At 37.1% G+C, this 22270-nt stretch overlaps 1 protein-coding gene and 1 pseudogene across 1 annotated transcript; both read left to right on the forward strand.

Annotated features, from left to right (window-relative positions):
* Positions 1-7165: 7165 nt before the first annotated feature.
* On the forward strand, positions 7166-8092 carry LOC136753906 (extracellular calcium-sensing receptor pseudogene; annotated as a pseudogene).
* A 10025-nt stretch (positions 8093-18117) lies between these two features.
* LOC136753907 (extracellular calcium-sensing receptor-like) lies at positions 18118-20247 on the forward strand. Its single transcript, XM_066710288.1, has 3 exons — positions 18118-18159; positions 18372-18495; positions 19346-20247. The coding sequence occupies exons 1-3, from the start codon at positions 18118-18120 to the stop codon at positions 20245-20247; spliced, it is 1068 nt and encodes a 355-aa protein (XP_066566385.1).
* Positions 20248-22270: the final 2023 nt, after the last annotated feature.

The following is a 22270-nucleotide window of genomic DNA, read 5'->3' on the forward strand; positions in this document are numbered from 1 at the left end:
ACAAAAATCCTGTTATTGTGAATCATACATTTAAAACCAGTCCAGGACATGTCAGATGTGAAAGGTCAGTGTTTTCCTTTGATTATTTTTCACTATTATTAATATTAAAAAATAAATATATATATAAAATAAGAATTGCAATACCTGTAATACATTTTGTGATTATGTTGGCATTTGTGGAATTTCTCTTATTATTAATATTCATAATAGCAACAGTAATAATAATAATAATTCATATTTTTTTCTTGCAGTTTATATGATGAAGAATTCCAGTTTGCTCAAACAATGATATTTGCCATTGAAGAAATAAATCATAGTTTAGACATTCTTCCTGATGTCTCTGTGGGCTACAAGATATATGATTCTTGCCGTTCCATCCCTTTGTCTATGAAAGCATTACTGGCTTTAATGAATGTGCAGGAACAAGTATTTCTCTCAGACCAGTCCTGCAACAAACCATCCACTGTCCATGCAATCATAGGTCATGCTGATTCAACACCAACAATAGGAATTGCAACAACTGTTGGACCCTTTAACATGCCAGTGGTGAGATAAATCACCTTCAATCTACACAAAAAACAGCATTAGAAAATTAAAATGTGTTGAATGTGTATGAAATTATAAAAATCTGATTTCTACATTAAACATATATGCTATTAAAATATATTCAACTTCATAGACATTTTGTAGACATATCTTACAAAATTTTCATTTTCACATTGTGTTTATTTCCTTCACTACAGGTAAGTGATTATGCTTCGTGTTCATGCCTCAGTAACAAAAAAGAGTTCCCCACCTTTTTCAGGACAATCCCAAGTGATTATTACCAAAGCAGAGCACTGGCAAAGCTTGTAAAGCATTTTGGATGGACCTGGGTTGGGACTATTAGGACTAATGATGATTATGGCAACAATGGGATGGCTACATTTGTACAAGCTGCCCAACAGGAGGGGATTTGTATTGAATATTCAGAGGCCATTTATAGAACTGATCCTAGAGAGAAATACTTGAAAGTTGTAGAAATTATTAAAAAATCTACTTCAATAGTAATTGTTGCTTTTACAAGTGTATCAGATCTGGATTTATTGGTTAAAGAACTGTTGATTCAGAATGTTACAGGTTTCCAATGGGTGGGCTCTGAAGCCTGGGTTAAATACAAGCATCTGGCAACAAAGGAAAATTACAGAATTCTAGGTGGGGCGATTGGTTTTGCAATTCCAAGTACTGAAATACCAGGTCTGAAAGAATATATTCTAAATGCTCGTCCATCAAATACACCTGGAAACACTGGCTTCAATGAGTTTTGGGAAAGTATCTTCAATTGTAGCCTAACAGCTCACAGGGGTGCAAAGATAAAGCCATGCACAGGGATGGAGACTTTGAATGGAATAAATAACCAATACACTGATTTTTCAGAGACGGGATTAGCAAACTGCATGTATAAAGCAGTGTATGCTATAGCACACTCGGTGCATAATCTTTTCACATGCAAAAATGGACAAGGGCCTTTTGATGAAAAAAGTTGTGCAAATAAAATGAAGATACAACCTTGGCAGGTAAATAATATATATATATATATATATATATATATATATATATATATATATATATATATATATATATATCACCACAAATTAAATGCATACACAAAATAATCATGAAAATGGCTTACAAGTTATAGGTTAACTTGCAGGTGGTGCATTACTTGGCAAAAGTGAATTTCACAACCAGGAATGGGGAGAAGGTCTATTTTGATGAAAATGGGGATCCGGCACCAAGTTATGAATTGGTAAACTGGCGGCTCAACAAGGAGGGAATCACAGCATTTGAAATAATTGGTCTGTATGATGCCTCTTTACCTGATGGACAGCAGTTTGTAATGAATGATGTCAGAGTTGTGTGGGTTGGTGATCAAGATCAGGTAACATTTTAACCCACTATTTCTAGATATTGAAAATGTAAATTTGATTTAAGTGATATCACATTCTTGACCAGGATACCTTTGCAAACAAAATATTTTAATTGTATTATTAATTTAGTTATTTAAGAATTAACTGCATCATATGTATATTTAGGTTTGTTTATCTGGATTGTTTAATGTTATGTCATTTGTTGTGTGTTTTCAAACATTGTGTGTAATATTTTATTACAGGTACCTGCCTTTTTAAAAACTGGCAAGGGACAACAGATGAAAATTTGCCACTTGGCTAACTGACACATTTACATTTATTAAATGTTGATTAATGTGCACTGTCCCTGTTAAAAAAAAAAGAAAAAAAGAAAAAAGATAAAAATATACACACCTCTTTCTTTGCAAAAATCATTCAAGCTCTGTCAAGTTGGATGAGGTTCAGTGGTGGACGGCAATCTTCATGTCTTGGCACAGATTTTAATCAGATTCAAGTGTGGGTGTTGACTGGGCCACTAGGACATTTACTTTGTTTTTAAGCAACTCCAGTGTCAAATGTGCATCTATATTTTGCAGACTGAAGCAGGTTTTCATCAAGAACCTGCCTTTATTTAGCTACATCCATATTGATCTCTACTCTGACAAGCTTCCCAGTCCCTGCCGATGCAAAGCATCCCCATATCATGATGCTGCAACCACCATACTTCACAGTAGGGATGGTGTCACCTGGGTGCTGTGTTGGGTTTGTCAGACATAATGCTTTACATTTAGTCAAAATAGTTCAACTTTTGTTTTATCAGACCACAGAAGCTTTTGCCACATCTTTTCAGAGTCTCCCACATGGCTTTTTCCAAATCCCAAGTGGGATTTTACGTGGCGATATTCAGAAATGGCTTCCTTCTTGCCATTCTTCCATGGAGATATGTAGACTGAATTGAGCAAGAAGGAGACTGATCAGAGAGGCTACCAAGAGGTCAGTAGCAACCTTGCAAGAACTACAAAATTTTATGGTAAACTGGTAAAAGTTTGACAACATGTGACAACGACATCCTAAACACACCATGAATCTGTCCTGTATGGTATGCAAGGAAGCCAACATTGGATCCCATTTGAAGTATGCAAAACAACACTTAATAATAATCTGTCGCCATGTGATTTTAAATGTTGTGTTCTGACTAATCTAAAATTCTAGATGTTGTCCTAAATGCAAAGCATTATTTTTGGCACAAACCCAACACAACACATCACCCAAAGAACACCATTCCTAATGTGAAGCATGGTGGTGGCAGCATCATGTTATGGGGATGTTTGTCATCGACAGGGACTGGGGCACTTATAAGGATTGAAGGGAATATGAATAGAGTGAAGTAAAGATAAGGGGAAAAAATATATATTTTAAATGCATGAAAGGGGGTGTAGACTTTTTAAAGGCACTGTATGTATGTATGTATGTATATATGTATATATATATATATATATATATACACTCACCTAAAGGATTATTAGGAACACCTGTTCAATTTCTCATTAATGCAATTTTCTAACCAACCAATCACATGGCAGTTGCTTCAATGCATTTAGGGGTGTGGTCCTGGTCAAGACAATCTCCTGAACTCCAAACTGAATGTCTGAATGGGAAAGAAAGGTGATTTAAGCAATTTTGAGCGTGGCATCATTGTTGGTGCCAGACGGGCCGGTCTGAGTATTTCACAATCTGCTCAGTTACTGGGATTTTCACGCACAACCATTTCTAGGGTTTACAAAGAATGGTGTGAAAAGGGAAAAACATCCAGTATGCGGCAGTCCTGTGGGCGAAAATGCCTTGTTGATGCTAGAGGTCAGAGGAGAATGGGCCGACTGATTCAAGCTGATAGAAGAGCAACTTTGACTGAAATAACCACTCGTTACAACCGAGGTATGCAGCAAAGCATTTGTGAAGCCACAACACGTACAACCTTGAGGCGGATGGGCTACAACAGCAGAAGACCCCACCGGGTACCACTCATCTCCACTACAAATAGGAAAAAGAGGCTACAATTTGCACAAGCTCACCAAAACTGGACAGTTGAAGACTGGAAAAATGTTGCCTGGTCTGATGAGTCTCGATTTCTGTTGAGACATTCAGATGGTAGAGTCAGAATTTGGCGTAAACAGAATGAGAACATGGATCCATCATGCCTTGTTACCACTGTGCAGGCTGGTGGTGGTGGTGTAATGGTGTGGGGGATGTTTTCTTGGCACACTTTAGGCCCCTTAGTGCCAATTGGGCATTGTTTAAATGCCACGGCCTACCTGAGCATTGTTTCTGACCATGTCCATCCCTTTATGACCACCATGTACCCATCCTCTGATGGCTACTTCCAGCAGGATAATGCACCATGTCACAAAGGTCGAATCATTTCAAATTGGTTTCTTGAACATGACAATGAGTTCACTGTACTAAACTGGCCCCCACAGTCACAAGATCTCAACCCAATAGAGCATCTTTGGGATGTGGTGGAACGGGAGCTTCGTGCCCTGGATGTGCATCCCACAAATCTCCATCAACTGCAAGATGCTATCCTATCAATATGGGCCAACATTTCTAAAGAATGCTTTCAGCACCTTGTTGAATCAATGCCACGTAGAATTAAGGCAGTTCTGAAGGCGAAAGGGGGTCAAACACAGTATTAGTATGGTGTTCCTAATAATCCTTTAGGTGAGTGTATATATATATATATATATATACACCGATCAGCCATAACATTATGACCACTGACAGGTGAAGTTAATAATACTGATAATCTCGTTATCATGGCACCTGTCAGTGGATGGGATATATTAGGCAGCAAGTGAACATTTTGTCCTCAAATATGATGTGTTAGAAGCAGGAGAAATGGGCGTAAGGATCTGAGCGACTTTGACAAGGGCCAAATTGTGATGGCTAGATGACTGGGTCAGAGCATCTCCAAAACTGCAGCTCTTGTGGGGTGTTTCCCGTCTGCAATGGTCAGTACCTATCAAAAGTGGTCCAAGGAAGGTAAAGCGGTGAACTGGCGACAATGTCATGGGCAGCCAAGGGTCATTGATGCATGTGGGGAGTGAAGGCTGGCCCGTGTGGTCCGATCCAACAGACGAGCTACTGTAGCTCAAATTGCTGAAAAAGTTAATGCTGGTTCTGATAGAAAGGTGTCAGAACACTCAGTGCATCGCAGTTTGTTGCATAGTAGTCGCAGAGCAGTCAGGGTGCCCATGCTGACCCCTGACCACTGCCGAAAGCGCCTACAATGGTCACGTGAGAACTGGACCACGAAGCAATGGAAGAAGGTGGCCTGGTCTGATGAGTCACAAGTTCAAGGTGTTGACTTGGCCTCCAAATTCCCCAGATCTCAATCCAGTCGAGCATCTGTGGGATGTGCTGGACAAACAAGTCTGATCCATTGAGGCCCCACCTCGCAACTTACAGGACTTAAAGGATCTGCTGCTAATGTCTTGGTGCCAGATACCACAGCACACCTTCAGAGGTCTAGTGGAGTCCATGCCTCGATGGGTCAGGGCTGTTTTGGCGGCAAAAGGGGGAGCTACACAATTTTAGGCAGGTGGTCATAATGTTATGGCTGATCGGTGTATATATGTATGTATATGTTTGATTATCAGTTTTGAGGAAAGAATAATTCAAGCTGATGATTAAGAGAAAAGTTTTACCATGAGAATTCAAAATGATCCACCAGTTTTGGCACACAAAATAAATATGTTCTCAGTCTTGTAGAAGTGGTATCTGCCATTTCATACAAAATTACTGCCACTGGGCCACTCCTTTAAGCCAATAGGATACTACAAAGTATATTTATCCACTATTGGATGAAGGCCTCCCATGGCGTGGAAAAAGGAAGCTATGGATCGGAGGAACTGGAAACATCTTGGAATGTAGACTTCATTCTACATTATAACTGAAATTATAAGAATAGTTTTTCCTTTTGATGCTACTCATATTATAATTATTGCTTTAAATCACTATATTTCAGATCCCTAAATCAGTCTGCAGTGAGAGCTGCCTTCCAGGGACTCGTAAGGCAATTGTCAAAGGAAAGCCAATCTGCTGCTTTGACTGCATTCCATGTGCTGAGGAGGAATTCAGTAATACAACAGGTAAGCAATAAAATGATGTGTTAAAAATGTTCAAACTTCCTAAAATAATATTTAATTAATTTTGCATATCTGGACATTAATATGGACTAATTTGAGATTAAGTGAATCATCCATGGGCCGGATTAAATCAAAACTTTGAATCAAAACTTTGACCCACCCGCTAATAACAAATTACAAACCTGTACATCATAGCGGTTATATTTATGATTAGAAGAAAGTGGCTTCTTAGTAAAGATGAAGCCGCAACTGAGTACAGTTCTGTAGTTTTCGATTAGTGGGTGGGTCAAAGTTTTGATTTAATCGCGGCCCATGTCAAAATTCTGTGTCATATAGTCAGAGTTTACATTTTTTTTAACTTTAAATTGAAAGTTTTTACTTTACTTCGAGACAGTATGTGGTTTATATGGGGTTTATTGCACTCAGAAGGAGCAGCTGTTAACCCAACATCATGCAAATTACGGAGAAAGAGTGAGTTCATATGCAAATTAGCTATAAGGACATCACTCATGCTGTTTTTTCAGGAACATCCCAGAAAGGGTGGTCTACATGTGTGAGAACAATACTCGAGATGCTGACATTGTGACATCTTGTTGATATTAAATAGTGTACAGCTGTGGTTTGTGCCCAGTATCTAGTTGTCTAGCGCACAACAGAGCAATAACAATATAGAGAGCATAGTAATAATAACTTTTGACATTGCACATGAATTAGCAAACTTATGTTCTTGAAACCCACAGTAAACTGAGCAGCTATCTTTCACTACTATAATGCGGTCATTCAAGCATATACAATTATCTCAGTAGAAGTTGCATGTGAAATGCGGGTTTACATGTGGAAATCGGTGTGTTTATCCAGTGTTTTCATAATTTTTATGTCTTTAACGGAAGTATTTGTGATTGATCCTGTCTTTGTGGTCATTTTTTTGGCCACAATCCTGATTCTCCTGAGGTTTTGGGCCAAACGTGAACGTGCATCATGAAGTTAAAAACACTGCATGATAACTCCCTCATCAACTCATTAATAAATGACTGTATAATTAATTTTGAATATATTTCAGAAAAAAATGGATTGATATTTGATATATATTACTATAAGGAGCTGTCAGGATTTAGGTCAAAAAGATATTAGATGTTTTTTTCCCCTCTGTTTTCAGACTCATTGGATTGTATGAAGTGTCCTCTGGAATACAAATCAACTGAACAAAGAAATCACTGTATATTAAAAAGTGTTGAGTTTTTGTCCTTTTCAGAAATAATGGGCATACTATTAGTGACATTTTCTGTAATTGGATCTTGTCTAACATTAACAGTTGCTGTAATATTTTTCAGAAACAGAGACACTCCAATAGTGAGAGCCAATAACTCTGAGCTCAGTTTTCTCCTGCTCTTCTCATTAACTCTGTGTTTCCTTTGCTCACTTACTTTCATTGGCCAGCCCTCTGAGTGGTCCTGTATGCTGCGCCACACAGCATTTGGCATCACATTTGTCCTGTGCATCTCTTGTGTTCTGGGGAAAACAATAGTGGTGTTAATGGCCTTCAGGGCTACACTGCCAGGCAATAATATTATGAAATGGTTTGGGCCCACACAGCAGAGGTTAAGTGTTCTTGCTTTCACACTCATACAGGTCCTGATTTGTGTCCTTTGGTTAACAATATCACCCCCTTTTCCTCATAAAAATATAAAGTACTACAAAGAAAAAATCATTCTAGAGTGTGATGTAGGATCAGCAGTGGGGTTTTATGCTGTGTTAGGGTATATTGGATTCCTCTCTGCCATGTGCTTTGTGCTGGCTTTTCTGGCTCGTAATCTGCCTGATAACTTTAATGAAGCCAAATTCATCACATTCAGCATGCTCATATTCTGTGCAGTCTGGATCACCTTTATCCCAGCTTATATCAGCTCTCCTGGGAAGTTCACTGTAGCTGTAGAGATATTTGCAATTTTAGCTTCCAGTTTCGGTTTGTTCTTATGTATATTCTTTCCTAAATGTTATATAATTGTATTTAAACCTGAGAAAAATACCAAAAAACATTTGATGGTTAAAATAGCATGAAAAGCACTTTTATGCTAATTAAGTCTTCGAGTTATCTCTGTAACTATATATTTGAGCAGTTTTGAGTAGCAATGTATGACAAGGTAGTTATTGTCTGCATTATGTATTAAGTTTCAATTTATTCTTAATAATCTATTCAATAATTTGAATAGATCTGCTAACCAATGTTCGCAAAATTGTTTGTCAACCAATTTTTCAGGCTGCTAGTTAAATGAAAAATCTAATTACATTCAATGTGTATATTATTAACTCAGCATAAGATATACAGACTTGATAAAGCCTGGAATTAAATCAAAACTGTTACCTATCCACTAATAAAAAAATACAAAACTGTTTTCAGTTCTTGACTTGACTTTTTGACTTAAGATTCTAGTTTATTCTAATCATACATATAACTGCTATGGTTTAAAGGTTCGTAGTTGGCTGTTAGCAGGTGGCAGTGTTTGAATTGGGTTAGAGCTTATGGGGATCCCCTAATCCTGGGGAGGGGGCGGTGTTGCCAACCAAAAAATGCCATGAAAAAAATATAAAAAAATGTAGCCGAAGACCATTTGTAGCTCTTATGGGTAACCTCTAAATACACAGGATGTATAGGAACTGAAAGTATATTGCTCATGCAAATCATTCTAACAATGTGTCTCTTTAGTTAAAAGCCTGATATATTTCATTGTGTAGAGTTAAGTCACCTGTAACGTGCTGGTACACCATATGATCCCCATTTCACTAGATTAACAGGAATTGCAAGTGTGTCAGACATTGTCCACTTTTACTTTTACCTTGGTCTTCAAATATTACAATGTTTGACCAACATTAACGGAACTGTGCTCAGTATGAGAACATTCAGAAAGTTTTACTAGGAAAACAGGTCAGCTTTACTTGAAGTAGTGTAGTTTGTGATAGCAGAAATAGGTACTCACAGAAAGCTACATGGGTATAAAATGGTGCACCTTAAATGCATTCAATAGGGCTTTGTGGAAACTCAAGCCACCAGACACCTTCTTCACATACTGGATCCTGAAAGAGTCATGTTAGAAAGTCTCACAAGTAATATGTTAATACGTTTATGTAGTTTCTATCCTTCGTATCCAGTTCTGTCATATCGTGAGGTTACCCATAAGTACAAATGGTCTTGGACTAACATTTTATTCTCATGGCAACACGCCCCCACCCAAAATAAAAAAAAAATCCCTGGCAACAACACGCCTCCAAACTACTCGAGGAGGATTTTTTTATTTTTTTTTCTTGTGTGGCAGCAATACGCTTCCGTATAATTGTCTAATAGATAAGAATTTAAAAAATCAGCTAGCGGCTGCATTACAAACTAGCTGCTGTTCAGCATGAAGGTGAAAAAAACTATAGTTATAGTAACTAAAGTGTAAACAATCCTAAATCAGAGAAGATTTTTATGTTTACACTTAGACCCCGTTCACACTTATTAGGCCGGCCCTGGGCCGCCTCAAATTTGGTCCGGCTTTTTTTTAGAGACCGCGTTCACATTTGCGGTTTTAGGAGCCTAAGTGCGTTCACATATGCGGGCGAAAAGGAGGCCTAAACGAAATGCATGCCGGGAATAAACAAATCTGCTCAAACAAACCAGTGACGCATGACATTAGGTCTGTTTACAGGTGTATGCAATGTATTTATAATCACAACTTATTAATATTGATGTATATAGGCTATTGATCTGTTCTATATTTTCTTTGAAAGTAATCTTAACCATTTGCAGCCGAAGCTTTCAAATATAATTTAAAAATGTGCTGGTTCAATGGGGAATCAAATTAATATATTTCCCTTTTCAAATGTCTATCTTCGGTTCTGCAAGTCTAAAAGTGCTGTTATAGAATTCACCCGAAAGCAAAGCGCCTTTATTAGGACATCTGCATTAAATCAAAATAAATCTTATGCATTAGTATGCAATCGTATGCATCAAAAGAAGCCTCTGTGAAGCTTCTATAGTTGTATCCTCAGACAGCAGCGCTGTGCACTTCCTGAGGTTTCTGTTTTAACTTTATTTTCCATCCACATTGTAAACAGCGCTTTAATTTCTGCACCGTCCCAGTTGTTACCTCCAACGCTGGCATTTGTGATTGTACTGCTCAGCTCAATGTAATCGCATTTCAGATTGGATAGTAAACAGCTGGTCTCGTTTTAAAATGCACTGATTTGAATGGAAACCTGCCTCTGTGAATTTTATATCGTTTTAATGCAAAATTCAGATAATTAATAAAGTTACCTGGTCCCGTTCACAATTTCACAATGCAGTTTTCAGGTGTAGAATGCATACTGTTAAATTTCTGACTTCAATCATATTTAGTACAAGAAAAAAACAATAGCAAGTTTAACAGCTACACACTTTTATTTTAATCGACCGAGTAGTTTGAATTGATTACATCATTATAACTCATTACTTAGCCTATACTTTTTTAATATATAAAGATGTGAGCTAGCGAAATGTATCAGTACATTTAAGGCTATAGATCGATAAGACATTCAAACAATATAGAGACAATACTGTGTATCTTGTCCAGCTGTTCCAGTGCCTGTGTTTTCTCCTTGATTCAGACGCACATCTCTGGGGGCGTGGCTTGAGTTGCATCACACATTGACGCTTTCCATCCGGCCCAGGGCCCGGCGCGTTCACATTCACATTTTGGCCGCCTTTAGGCCGCCTCAAACGATTTAGGCCGGGTCAAAAAGTGGGACTAGCCGACAAAGTAATCTCATATCAGGGCATTCATTTCAACAAAAAAAAATATTTGTATTCAATGAAATATCGGGACCCCCAAGTTCAAAGTTCTCTCTCTTATGGGGGGTCCTGGACTCCCCAGCCCCCCCTCAATTCGAACAAAGTTTTGATTAAATCTGACCCAATATTTCATATTTACTACTAAACATACTGATCCTAATAATGTACAGTTTAAGCTTATATGAGGGTATACTCTTGTTTCCACACTATTAGTAGGCTAGTGTTAATACAAAGGGGTACAACAGTTAATTAAATCTATGTTAAGATTAACATTTTCAAGCTGGAATGTGCAGGTACACAAAGAAATTGTAAACACAAAATCTATTTTCTCAAAAGGCCATCACAACCTCCAAACCTAAAGTCCTTATAACACTTGTAGTTTGACCTCAAAATAGCAGTTCACTGGCAAAAAAAACAGGAATTCTGAGAGTGCTGGAGAAGTGTTCATAAATACCTGAGATAAAACTTCCAAAACACTACAGGAAGCATTTTCCCAGTGCCATCAAAATGAAAGGAGGATGCACAAATACTGACCTCTTATATGTTATAATTTCAAAAATATACAGTTTGTGTTTGTTTTATATGTGTTTTGGAAATGCCTAGACCAAATCAAAACTACCCACTAATCAAGAAGTATTAATCTATACGATGTAGCGATGTATTTTTTGTTGGGCCTTCTTCTCATAAAAACGCTCATTACATATTGAGATTTGAATTGGTCTAAACTCTAGACTGTTTTGTCCTTGAAAATCATCTGACTGATTCTCTATCACATAGCAAAATAAACATTCACCTCTGTTCCATTTTTGTCAGACTTTTTTTGCATGTGGTCCAGGTGTCAGACATTTAAGACCAAGGGTAACAGGCATCCAAAAATAATGACATTTATCGTCTTTTAGGACAAACAGACAAAAGTATAGGAACAAAATAACTGAAAATGTCACTACCAGCACTCATAATTGCTTAAACAATGACAAGTATAACAAGAAAAAGGAAAACATTTAAATAAAATAAACTAATACTAAGCACACGATCAAAAATGTGCAGGCATGAACGTCCCACCCAACTTTCTCAAACTGACCTCCTTATAGTGATGTTATAGTGATGTTACGTTTGATACCAAAGCCTCATAGCGTGTGTCAAGCACACAGGTCAGTCTCCGTGGAAGCCCTGCTTCAAGGCTTGTATCGTTTTCAGAGACGCACGTGACCGATGACAAACAAGGCCTCACTTTCTGTAGAACTACGTGAATGGTTTGAGTTGAGTGTTGGGTTGTATATAAGGAAGTGAAACTCCCCCTACTTCATGGGTTGTTATTGGTTGGTTGTTGCAAAGAGAGTGCTGAGTGCCATTACTGAAGATATTGAAGTGTTGGATGTAGTACAGTGCCTTGCGAAAATATTCTTCAAGGCAAAACTGCTACAGCTTCTTCAAGTTGGATGGGTTCCCCTGGTGTACAGCAATCTTTAAGACCACAGATTCTCAATTGGATTGAGGTCTGGGCTTGACTAGGCCATTGCAAGACATTTAAATGTTTCCCCTTAAACCACTGGAATGTTGCTTTAGCAGTATGTTTAGGGTCATTGTCCTGCTGGAAGGTGAACCTCCATCCCAGTCTCAAATCTCTGGAAAACTGAAACAGGTTTCCCTCAAGAATGTCCATGTATTTGGCACAATCCATCATTCCTTCAATTCTGACCAGTTTCCCATTCCCTGCCGATGAAAAACATCCCCACAGCATGATGCTGCCACCACCATGCTTCACTGTGGGGATGGTGGTCTCGGGGTGATGAGAGGTGTTGGGTTTGCACCAGACATAACGTTTTCCTTGATGGCCAAAAAGTTCAATTTTAGTCTCATCAGAATACCTTCTTCCATATGTTTGGTGAGTCTCACACATGCCTTTTGGCGAACAGCAAATGTTTGCTTATTTTTATCTTTAAGCAATGGCTTTTTTCTGGCCACTCTTCCGTAAAGCCCAGTGTTCGGCTTAATAATGGATTTAATGGTGCTCTGTGGGATGTTCAAAGTTTCGGATATTTTTTATAACCTAACCCCGATCTGTACTTCTCCACAACTTTGTCCCTGACCTGTTTGGAGAGCTCCTTGGTCTTCATGGTGCCGCATGCTTGGTGGTGCCCCTTGCTCAGTGGTGTTGCAGACCAGGGGTATATATACTGAGATCATGTGACAGATCAAGTGACACTTAGATTGCACACAGGTGAACTTTGTTTAAGTAATTATGAGACTTCTGAAGATAATTGGTTGCACCAGATCTTATTTAGGGGCTTCATAGCAAAGGGGGTGAATACATATGCACGCACCACTTTTCCATTTTTTTTTTTTTTAGAACTTTTTAAAACAAGTTTTTTTTTTTCATTTCACTTCACCAATTTGGACTATTTTGTTTATGTCCATTACATGAAATCCAAATAAAAATCCATTTAAATTACAGGTTGTAATTGCAAAATAGGAAAAATGCCAAGGGGGGTGAATACTTTCGCAAGGCACTGTATATTTTGGAAGAAAATATTCAGATTCAGAATGAGATACTTTCTTCACCAACATACAAAGATGTACAAGGAATTTGTCTTGGTACAGGTGTCAGCATTAATTATAGTAACATAAGGAAGAAATTTAAGAAGAATATATAATATACAAAACACAATTATGAATACAAGAAGAAACAAATAATCAAAAAGAAGGATATGTGCAATGGAGAGTTGAATTATAAATAGGATTCAAACCGCAGACCTCAGACACTTTGAGTGCCAGGTTATTCTCGCTAAGCCATTTGGGCTGATATTATGATATACACTCACCTAAAGGATTATTAGGAACACCTGTTCAATTTCTCATTAATGCAATTATCTAACCAACCAATCACATGGCAGTTGCTTCAATGCATTTAGGGGTGTGGTCCTGGTCAAGACAATCTCCTGAACTCCAAACTGAATGTCTGAATGGGAAAGAAAGGTGATTTAAGCAATTTTGAGCGTGGCATGGTTGTTGGTGCCAGACGGGCCGGTCTGAGTATTTCACAATCTGCTCAGTTACTGGGATTTTCACGCACAACCATTTCTAGGGTTTACAAAGAATGATGTGAAAAGGGAAAAACATCCAGTATGCAGCAGTCCTGTGGGCGAAAATGCCTTGTTGATGCTAGAGGTCAGAGGAGAATGGGCCGACTGATTCAAGCTGATAGAAGAGCAACTTTGACTGAAATAACCACTCGTTACAACCGAGGTATGCAGCAAAGCATTTGTGAAGCCACAACACATACAACCTTGAGGCGGATGGGCTACAACAGCAGAAGACCCCACCGGGTACCACTCATCTCCACTACAAATAGGAAAAAGAGGCTACAATTTGCACAAGCTCACCAAAATTGGACAGTTGAAGACTGGAAAAATGTTGCCTGGTCTGATGAGTCTCGATTTCTGTTGAGACATTCAGATGGTAGAGTCAGAATTTGGCGTAAACAGAATGAGAACATGAATGAGATCCATCATGCCTTGTTACCACTGTGCAGGCTGGTGGTGGTGGTGTAATGGTGTGGGGGATGTTTTCTTGGCACACTTTAGGCCCCTTAGTGCCAATTGGGCATCGTTTAAATGCCACGGCCTACCTGAGCATTGTTTCTGACCATGTCCATCCCTTTATGACCACCATGTACCCATCCTCTGATGGCTACTTCCAGCAGGATAATGCACCATGTCACAAAGGTCGAATCATTTCAAATTGGTTTCTTGAACATGACAATGAGTTCACTGTACTAAACTGGCCCCCACAGTCACCAGATCTCAACCCAATAGAGCATCTTTGGGATGTGGTGGAACGGGAGCTTCGTGCCCTGGATGTGCATCCCACAAATCTCCATCAACTGCAAGATGCTATCCTATCAATATGGCCCAACATTTCTAAAGAATGCTTTCAGCACCTTGTTGAATCAATGCCATGTAGAATTAAGGCAGTTCTGAAGGCGATTAAAAACAATTGTGGGGGAGGACCCCCAGACCCCCCACCGTGAATTCCTGGCTATGCCACTGAATATCAGATCTGTACAGTTAAAAGTAAAAATATACAAGTGGTCAAAGAGAAGGGATGTGGGAATGGATCTTGTTTGTGAGGGTTATGGCCTGGGGGAAAGAAGCTGTGCAGGTGGCAGTTAGTCTTTGTATTTTACTAATTACTTGACCAACAACAAACCTAGCAATAATTATAATTACTATAGGTTATGAGTATATTATAAAGTGATATCATAAGAATGCTTATTGGTTACAGCAGTAGTATAAGGCTACTACATGTCAGTAGTGTTTCTGCACTGATCTCTAATGATTTGGCTGCTCTAACTTATTTTTACAAGCACATGTCACTAGTGTACACTGTGTTGAGTAATGTGAGATACAATTGGCTGGAAAGCCTCAGTGCTTCACGAAGCCTCATTTCGCCATCACTGCCTCCTTGATCCCTCTTTAATACTCATCAGTTTAGCCCCTCTCCCCAGCCCTAACATTAGCAAATAGGGGCAACAAAAGAAACATTAAAAACATACATCCCCAAACATCAAATACAAAAATATATTTCTTACATGAAAATAACCAATTTATAATCCTACAACACCCCTATAAAATAATCCTAAACTATAAATAACAAAGGAAATAAACCACTCTAAACAGTAAGACAGTAACCCCCTCCCCAGAACATGAATATGTTGACTCAGAGCTCTGTAAAGCCCCTATAAAAGCACTCTGCTTAGTCACAGGACTTGAAACATACATTTAACATTAAATTTAGTAATTTATTCTAAACAATTATTGAAAAGCAAATGAAAAATAAAAACATAAAAACATGGAAAATTACAAATATCTATCTATATGTATCATTGTGCTCTTGTTGGTGTGGATTTTCCTGTCACAATTCAAACCTACTCAATGTTTCTCCTGCCAAAATAAAAATAATACCATTGCACTATGTGATAAGTAATTGATCATCAAATCAACACAAACCATGCAATTAAATACAATAAAAATAACAAATTGAAGATAAATGTGAATGTCTATGCAGACACATTCATTTACAACTGTACTGACTCTTAAGTCAATGTTTTTGTTTTGTTTTTTGTTTTGCCATTTGTTCCCCTGGCAGATTAAAACACTTCACTATCCCTCGAGAACTGCTGCGAGATTGAACATTGCTCATTGCTAATCCAAGCATGATATCTGTAATGCAGTATATAACTGCCCTCAGCTGACATATTTTGGTTCCAGACAGGAGTAAATAAGGCACAGTGTATGATGTTGCTGCTTGTGAAAGTGGTATTAATATTTTTTTTTACAGGTGCTGAAAAGCCCATCTGTCAGCCATATGGAGCACAGGAACTGCCTCAGTTTTCAAAAGAAGGCGACATCATCATAGGAGCTATGTTTTCATTCCACAAAAATCCTGTCATTGTGAATAATGCTTTTAAAAGCAGCCAAGGACAAGTCAGATGTGAAAGGTTGGTGCTTTTAAAAAATATATATTTAAATAACTGAAACAATAAACACAATAAAAAACAGAAATTGCACAATTCCTAATGAAATAAGGAATTTTGTGGATTATACCAAGACAAATTATTGTTATTGTTATTTTGATTGTTAATTGTGTTGTTATTGTGTGATATAACTGAATCTGTTTTTCCTGCAGTCTGTATCCTGAAGAATTCCAGTTTGCTCAGACAATGATCTTTACTATTGAAAAAATAAATAACAGTTCAGAAATTCTTCCTGATGTTTCCCTGGGATACAAGATATATGACTCCTGTCGCTCCATCTCATTGTCTATACAAGCATCGCTGGCTTTAATGAATATGCCAGAAAAAGGATTTCTCTCAGACCAGTCCTGCAACAAACCAACTACTGTCCATGCCATTTTAGGCCATGGTAGTTCCACACAAACAATAGGAATTGCAACAACTGTTGGACCCTTTAACATGCCAGTGGTAAGATCCTGTATTCCACTTCAAATTGAAAGTTTACAGTACAGTAACATTTTAGTTTTGCATGCATCACAATCATTAAGAAATAATTAGGATATTTAACATTTTATTTTCTGTGTTGTAAATGGAGAGTTTCTAACTCATATTTACATAACAATATACATACTGTATATTATATTCATGACATTTTCACATTATATTTTGTCTTCACTACAGGTAAGTGATTTTGCTACGTGTTCATGCCTCAGTAACAGAAATCAGTTCCCCACCCTTTTCAGGACAATCCCAAGTGATTATTACCAAAGCACAGCACTTGTACACCTTGTCAAGCATTTTGGATGGACCTGGGTTGGGGCTATTAGGACTAACAATGATTATGGTAACAATGGAATGGCAACCTTTGTACAAGCTGCCCAACAGGAGGGCGTTTGTATTGAATATTCAGAAGCCATTTATACAACTCTTTCAAGAGAGAAATTCCTGAAAGTTGTAGAAATTATGAAAAGATCTACTTCAAAGGTAATTGTTGCTTTTACAAGTGTAACAGACCTGGATTTTTTGGTTAAAGAACTGTTGATTCAAAATATCACAGGTTTCCAGTGGGTGGGCACTGAAGCCTGGATTAAAAATAGGCATCTGGCAACAAAGGATAACTACAAAGTTCTAAGTGGGGCGATTGGGTTTGCAATCCCAAGTATTGAAATACCAGGTCTGAAAGAATTTATTTTAAATGTCCGTCCATCTATTACACCTGGAAACACTGGCTTCAATGAGTTTTGGGAAAATATCTTCAACTGTAGCCTAAATGGTTTCAATGATGCAAAGATAAAGCCATGCACAGGGATGGAGACACTGAATGGAGTAAACAACCAATACACTGATTTATCAGAGATGGGATTAGTAAACTGCATGTATAAAGCAGTGTATGCTATAGCACACTCAGTGCATAATCTGTTCACATGGAAAAATGGACAACAGCCTTATAATGGAACAAACTGCACAACTAAGAATAAGATAGAAAATTGGCAGGTATATAAAATATATATTATTTTTTCAATTTTTTATTTTTTTTTCAAATACAAACAATCCGGGTAATGTCTTATTGTTTTTTAGGTATTGCAATACTTGAAAACAGTTAATTTCACTACATGGACAGGAGAGAAGGTCTATTTTGATGAAAATGGAGATACAGCAGCACGATATGAATTAGTAAATTGGCAGATTAACAATGAGGGTCTGACAACATTCAGAATTATTGGATTGTATGACACTTCTTTACCACAAGGAAAACAATTTATAATGAATGATGCCAAAGTCACATGGGCAGATAACCAGGAGAAGGTAAAATACTCAACCTTGTATTTAAAGCACTTAAATACATTTGTTGAATTTGTTTTCTTGCTGTTTGTTTAGTTAAAGTGTTACACTGCATAATAAGGTACAACTAGTTTTATTATGCAAAATTCTGTCTATGATACTGAAATTATATGTATAATATTTATTTCTGTAGATGTCTAGGCACATTTGTAAGGTACTATGCCTCTACTTTTCAGGTGCCAAAGTCAGTCTGCAGTGAGAGCTGCCTTCCAGGGACTCGTAAGGCAATTGTCAAAGGAAAGCCAATCTGCTGCTTTGACTGCATTCCATGTGCTGAGGGAGAAGTCAGTAATACAACAGGTAAGCTACAGCATGTGGTGATTAAGATCTTATGTCTCTCTTACACACATACATACATACATATATACATACAGTACTGTGCAAACGTTTTAGGCAGTTGTGAAGAAATCCTGTAAAGTATGAATGCTTTCAAAAATAGACATGTTAATTTATTATATTTATCTAACAAAATGCAAAGTTAGTGAACAGAAGAACAATCTATATTTGGTGTGACCACCTTTTGCCTTCAAAACCGCATCAATTCTTCTAGGTACACTTGCACACAGGAACTCGGCAGGTAGGTTGGCCCAAAAATCTTGGAGAACTAATCACAGTTCTTCTGTGGATTTAGGCAGCCTCAGTTGCTTCTCTCTCTTCATTTAATCACAGACAGACTCGATCATGTTGAGATCAGGGCACTGTGGGGGCCATACCATCACTTCCAGGACTCCTTGTTCTTCTTTACTCTGAAGATAGTTATTAATTACTTTCGCTGTATGTTTAGGGTCGTTGTCATGCTGTAGAATACATTTGGGGGCCAAACAGATGCCTCCCTGATGGTATTACATGATGGATGAGTATTCTGTTCTGTTCTGTTCACTCACTTTGCATTTAGTTAACTGATAATCTATTAACATGTCTATTTTTGTAAGCATTCTTACTTTACAGCATTTTTTCACACCTACCTAAACTTTTTGCACAGTACTGTGTGTATATATGTGTGTGTATATATATATATATATATATATATATATATATATATATATATATATATATGTGTGTGTGTGTGTGTGTGTGTGTGTGTGTGTGTGTTATATCACAGTTAATTAAGGTGATTCAGGTTAATTCAGGTTTTTCTTTCTATTTTCAGACTCATTGGACTGTATTAAGTGCCCACTGGAATACAGATCAAATGAACACAAAAATCAGTGTCTATTAAATAGTGTTGAGTTTCTGTCCTTTTCAGAAATAATGGGAATACTATTAGTGACATTCTCCCTATTTGGAGCTTGTCTAACATTAACAATAGCTGTAATATTTTTCAGAAACAGATATACCCCAATAGTAAGAGCCAATAACTCTGAGCTCAGTTTCCTCCTGCTCTTCTCATTAACTCTGTGTTTCCTTTGCTCACTTACTTTCATTGGCCAGCCCTCTGAGTGGTCCTGTATGTTGCGCCACACTGCATTTGGCATCACATTTGTCCTGTGCATCTCTTGTGTTCTGGGGAAAACAATAGTGGTGTTAATGGCCTTCAGGGCTACACTGCCAGGCAATAATATTATGAAATGGTTTGGGCCCACACAGCAGAGGTTAAGTGTTCTTGCTTTCACACTCATACAGGTCCTGATTTGTGGCCTTTGGTTGACAATTTCACCTCCTTTACCTTATAGAAACACAAAGTACTTCAAAGACAAAATCATTCTAGAGTGTAATGTAGGATCAGCAGTGGGGTTTTATGCTGTGTTAGGGTATATTGGATTCCTCTCTGCCATGTGCTTTGTGCTGGCTTTTCTGGCTCGTAAACTGCCTGATAACTTTAATGAAGCCAAATTCATCACATTCAGCATGCTCATATTCTGTGCAGTCTGGATCACCTTTATCCCAGCTTATATCAGCTCTCCTGGGAAGTTCAGTGTAGCTGTGGAGGTATTTGCAATTTTGGCTTCCAGTTTTGGATTACTCCTATGTATTTTTCTACCAAAATGTTATATCATTTTGCTAAAGCCTGAAAAAAATACCAAAAAACATTTGATGGGTAAAATAGCATGAAAAGAACTTTCATTCTAATTAAGTCTTTTTTATCTCTGGAACTGTTGTTGGTTGCCTTTTGTATTAAGTTCCAATTTGTCATTAACAATTAATTTTAATTGGCCTGATAGCCAATGTCCTCCCAAGGTCATGCTCTTTATGGTAGTTTTTAACTCCCTTGCTTTACAAACTCACAGTAAATCCATTTTATATAGTAGCACCTTGACATTGGTCTCTTGGACAACATTGTGAAGTATCTTAGCCATTCAAACATTTGGGTCTAATAATTTTAACATAAAACGTATATTTTTTATATTTTATTTACAAAATGTTAAAAACATGATATTGTGCATAGTTTTTGCAATGAGATAAATGTGTATTTACTCTCAAAAGTTTGTTTAAAAATATTGATGTTTGGGCAAATTATAAGACATTGTTTCCCTTGAGAGATTTTAAATTTTTGGGGTGAAGAGAACAGCACAGAATACTAAAACAATTAAAAATATAACTTTTACTGTATTTTCTAATGAATGCAGTAGTATGTATGTATATATATATATATATATATATATATATATATATATATATATATATATTCAATAAATGTGGGTGTTTCACGGAGATAATTGTTTGACACATGCTATTCAGAGATCTGAGGGACCTTACAATATTTCCTGAAACATTTGATTAAAAATATATTGGCGAAACACAAGATATCCATTCAGCTTTCAGCTAAAATTGATTTCATTAATTTAGAATAAAAAAAAATGAATATGTGTATAGTGGAGAATGCCACACATTTTTAAATATCTTGTAATGTATAAATGGTGTTAAAGCAAAAATCACATAACTCAAATTTGTGTGGAAGATTATTGCATCTAGATAAATTATTTTTAAAAAGATATCAGCAAATTATTTAAATCGCTACAAAATCATATAAATTTAATTTGAAAAAATATATATGTCAATGATTTAAAGATATCTGTAAATAATTTAAACATATGTACAAATTATTAAAAGATACAGGAGATCCTCAAAGATCACAAGGGGGAATTAATATCCATAAGACATAATGTGAATATCCTTAGATGCGTTACAACGCACCAAAATAAAATAAAAAAGTACCCATCCAAATGTCTTTCATACATATCAACCACTCTTATAATTCATTAACACAATAATTTCAAATACATATAAATATGTAAGCATTACATATGTGTAGCCGGTGTAATCGAACTCCCTGTCAGGATTCGAACCACACACCATAGGTGCCCCTCCGAGGACACGGCAGTAGCTCCAGCCTAAAGATTGTTAAGCCCACTAGAGAGATCTTAACACTACAGTTTTTTTCTGAGGGTTAATTCAATTGTAACATGCTCATATACCATATGAGCCCTGTTACATGACCTCAGTGAATTAACCACATAGTATTGTACCGTTTCTGAACACCACTTTTTACCCATCTCCAAAGCATTACACAAAATTATGTAAAATCAAGACATAATGTATTTATTTGTGCTGTTAGTATCTATAAATCTTTTCAATATATCTGCAAATGACATTCTGTTCTGATTGTTATTTTTTGTTTACGTGTATGACAGTATCACAGTATTTTAATGCCACAATTGAATGTAAAAAAATGCCTTACATTGCTTAAAGCAGTATGATGGTAGTGACTGAATCAAATGTAATACACATTGAATTGCAAAATTAAATACAATGCCAACATTAAGTACTATGTAGAGCCAGAGATTAGATCCAAATAAAATCCTGGGGTGGGATTATAGGTGTGGTTGACCACAGAATATTAGCACTCCCATGGAACCATCAAAATTAGGTTTTCAGGGCATCTGTAGTTTGGGATATAGATAAGCAACACTCAATATCAGCATGGGTTGCCTGGTAATAATTAAAGCATTGTGGCATTAAAATACTATGATGCTGAAAAGCAATTCAGCAGGGATAAAACAAAAAAATAAGATTGTATTGTTTAACAACATGTGTATTATTTCATTATGCCACTATGAATTTGCAACATCCTGCA

This window comes from Amia ocellicauda, chromosome 7 (genome assembly GCF_036373705.1).
Source record: "Amia ocellicauda isolate fAmiCal2 chromosome 7, fAmiCal2.hap1, whole genome shotgun sequence".
Lineage (NCBI taxonomy): Eukaryota > Metazoa > Chordata > Actinopteri > Amiiformes > Amiidae > Amia > Amia ocellicauda.

Bases quoted from the DNA above. Each gene is read 5' to 3' on its own strand.
- LOC136753907 (XM_066710288.1), top strand. From the start codon at position 18,118: ATGAATGATGCCAAAGTCACATGGGCAGATAACCAGGAGAAG. The intron at 18,160-18,371 runs GTAAAATACTCA...TCTACTTTTCAG, and splicing joins GGGCAGATAACCAGGAGAAG to GTGCCAAAGTCAGTCTGCAG. The intron at 18,496-19,345 runs GTAAGCTACAGC...TTCTATTTTCAG, and splicing joins AGAAGTCAGTAATACAACAG to ACTCATTGGACTGTATTAAG.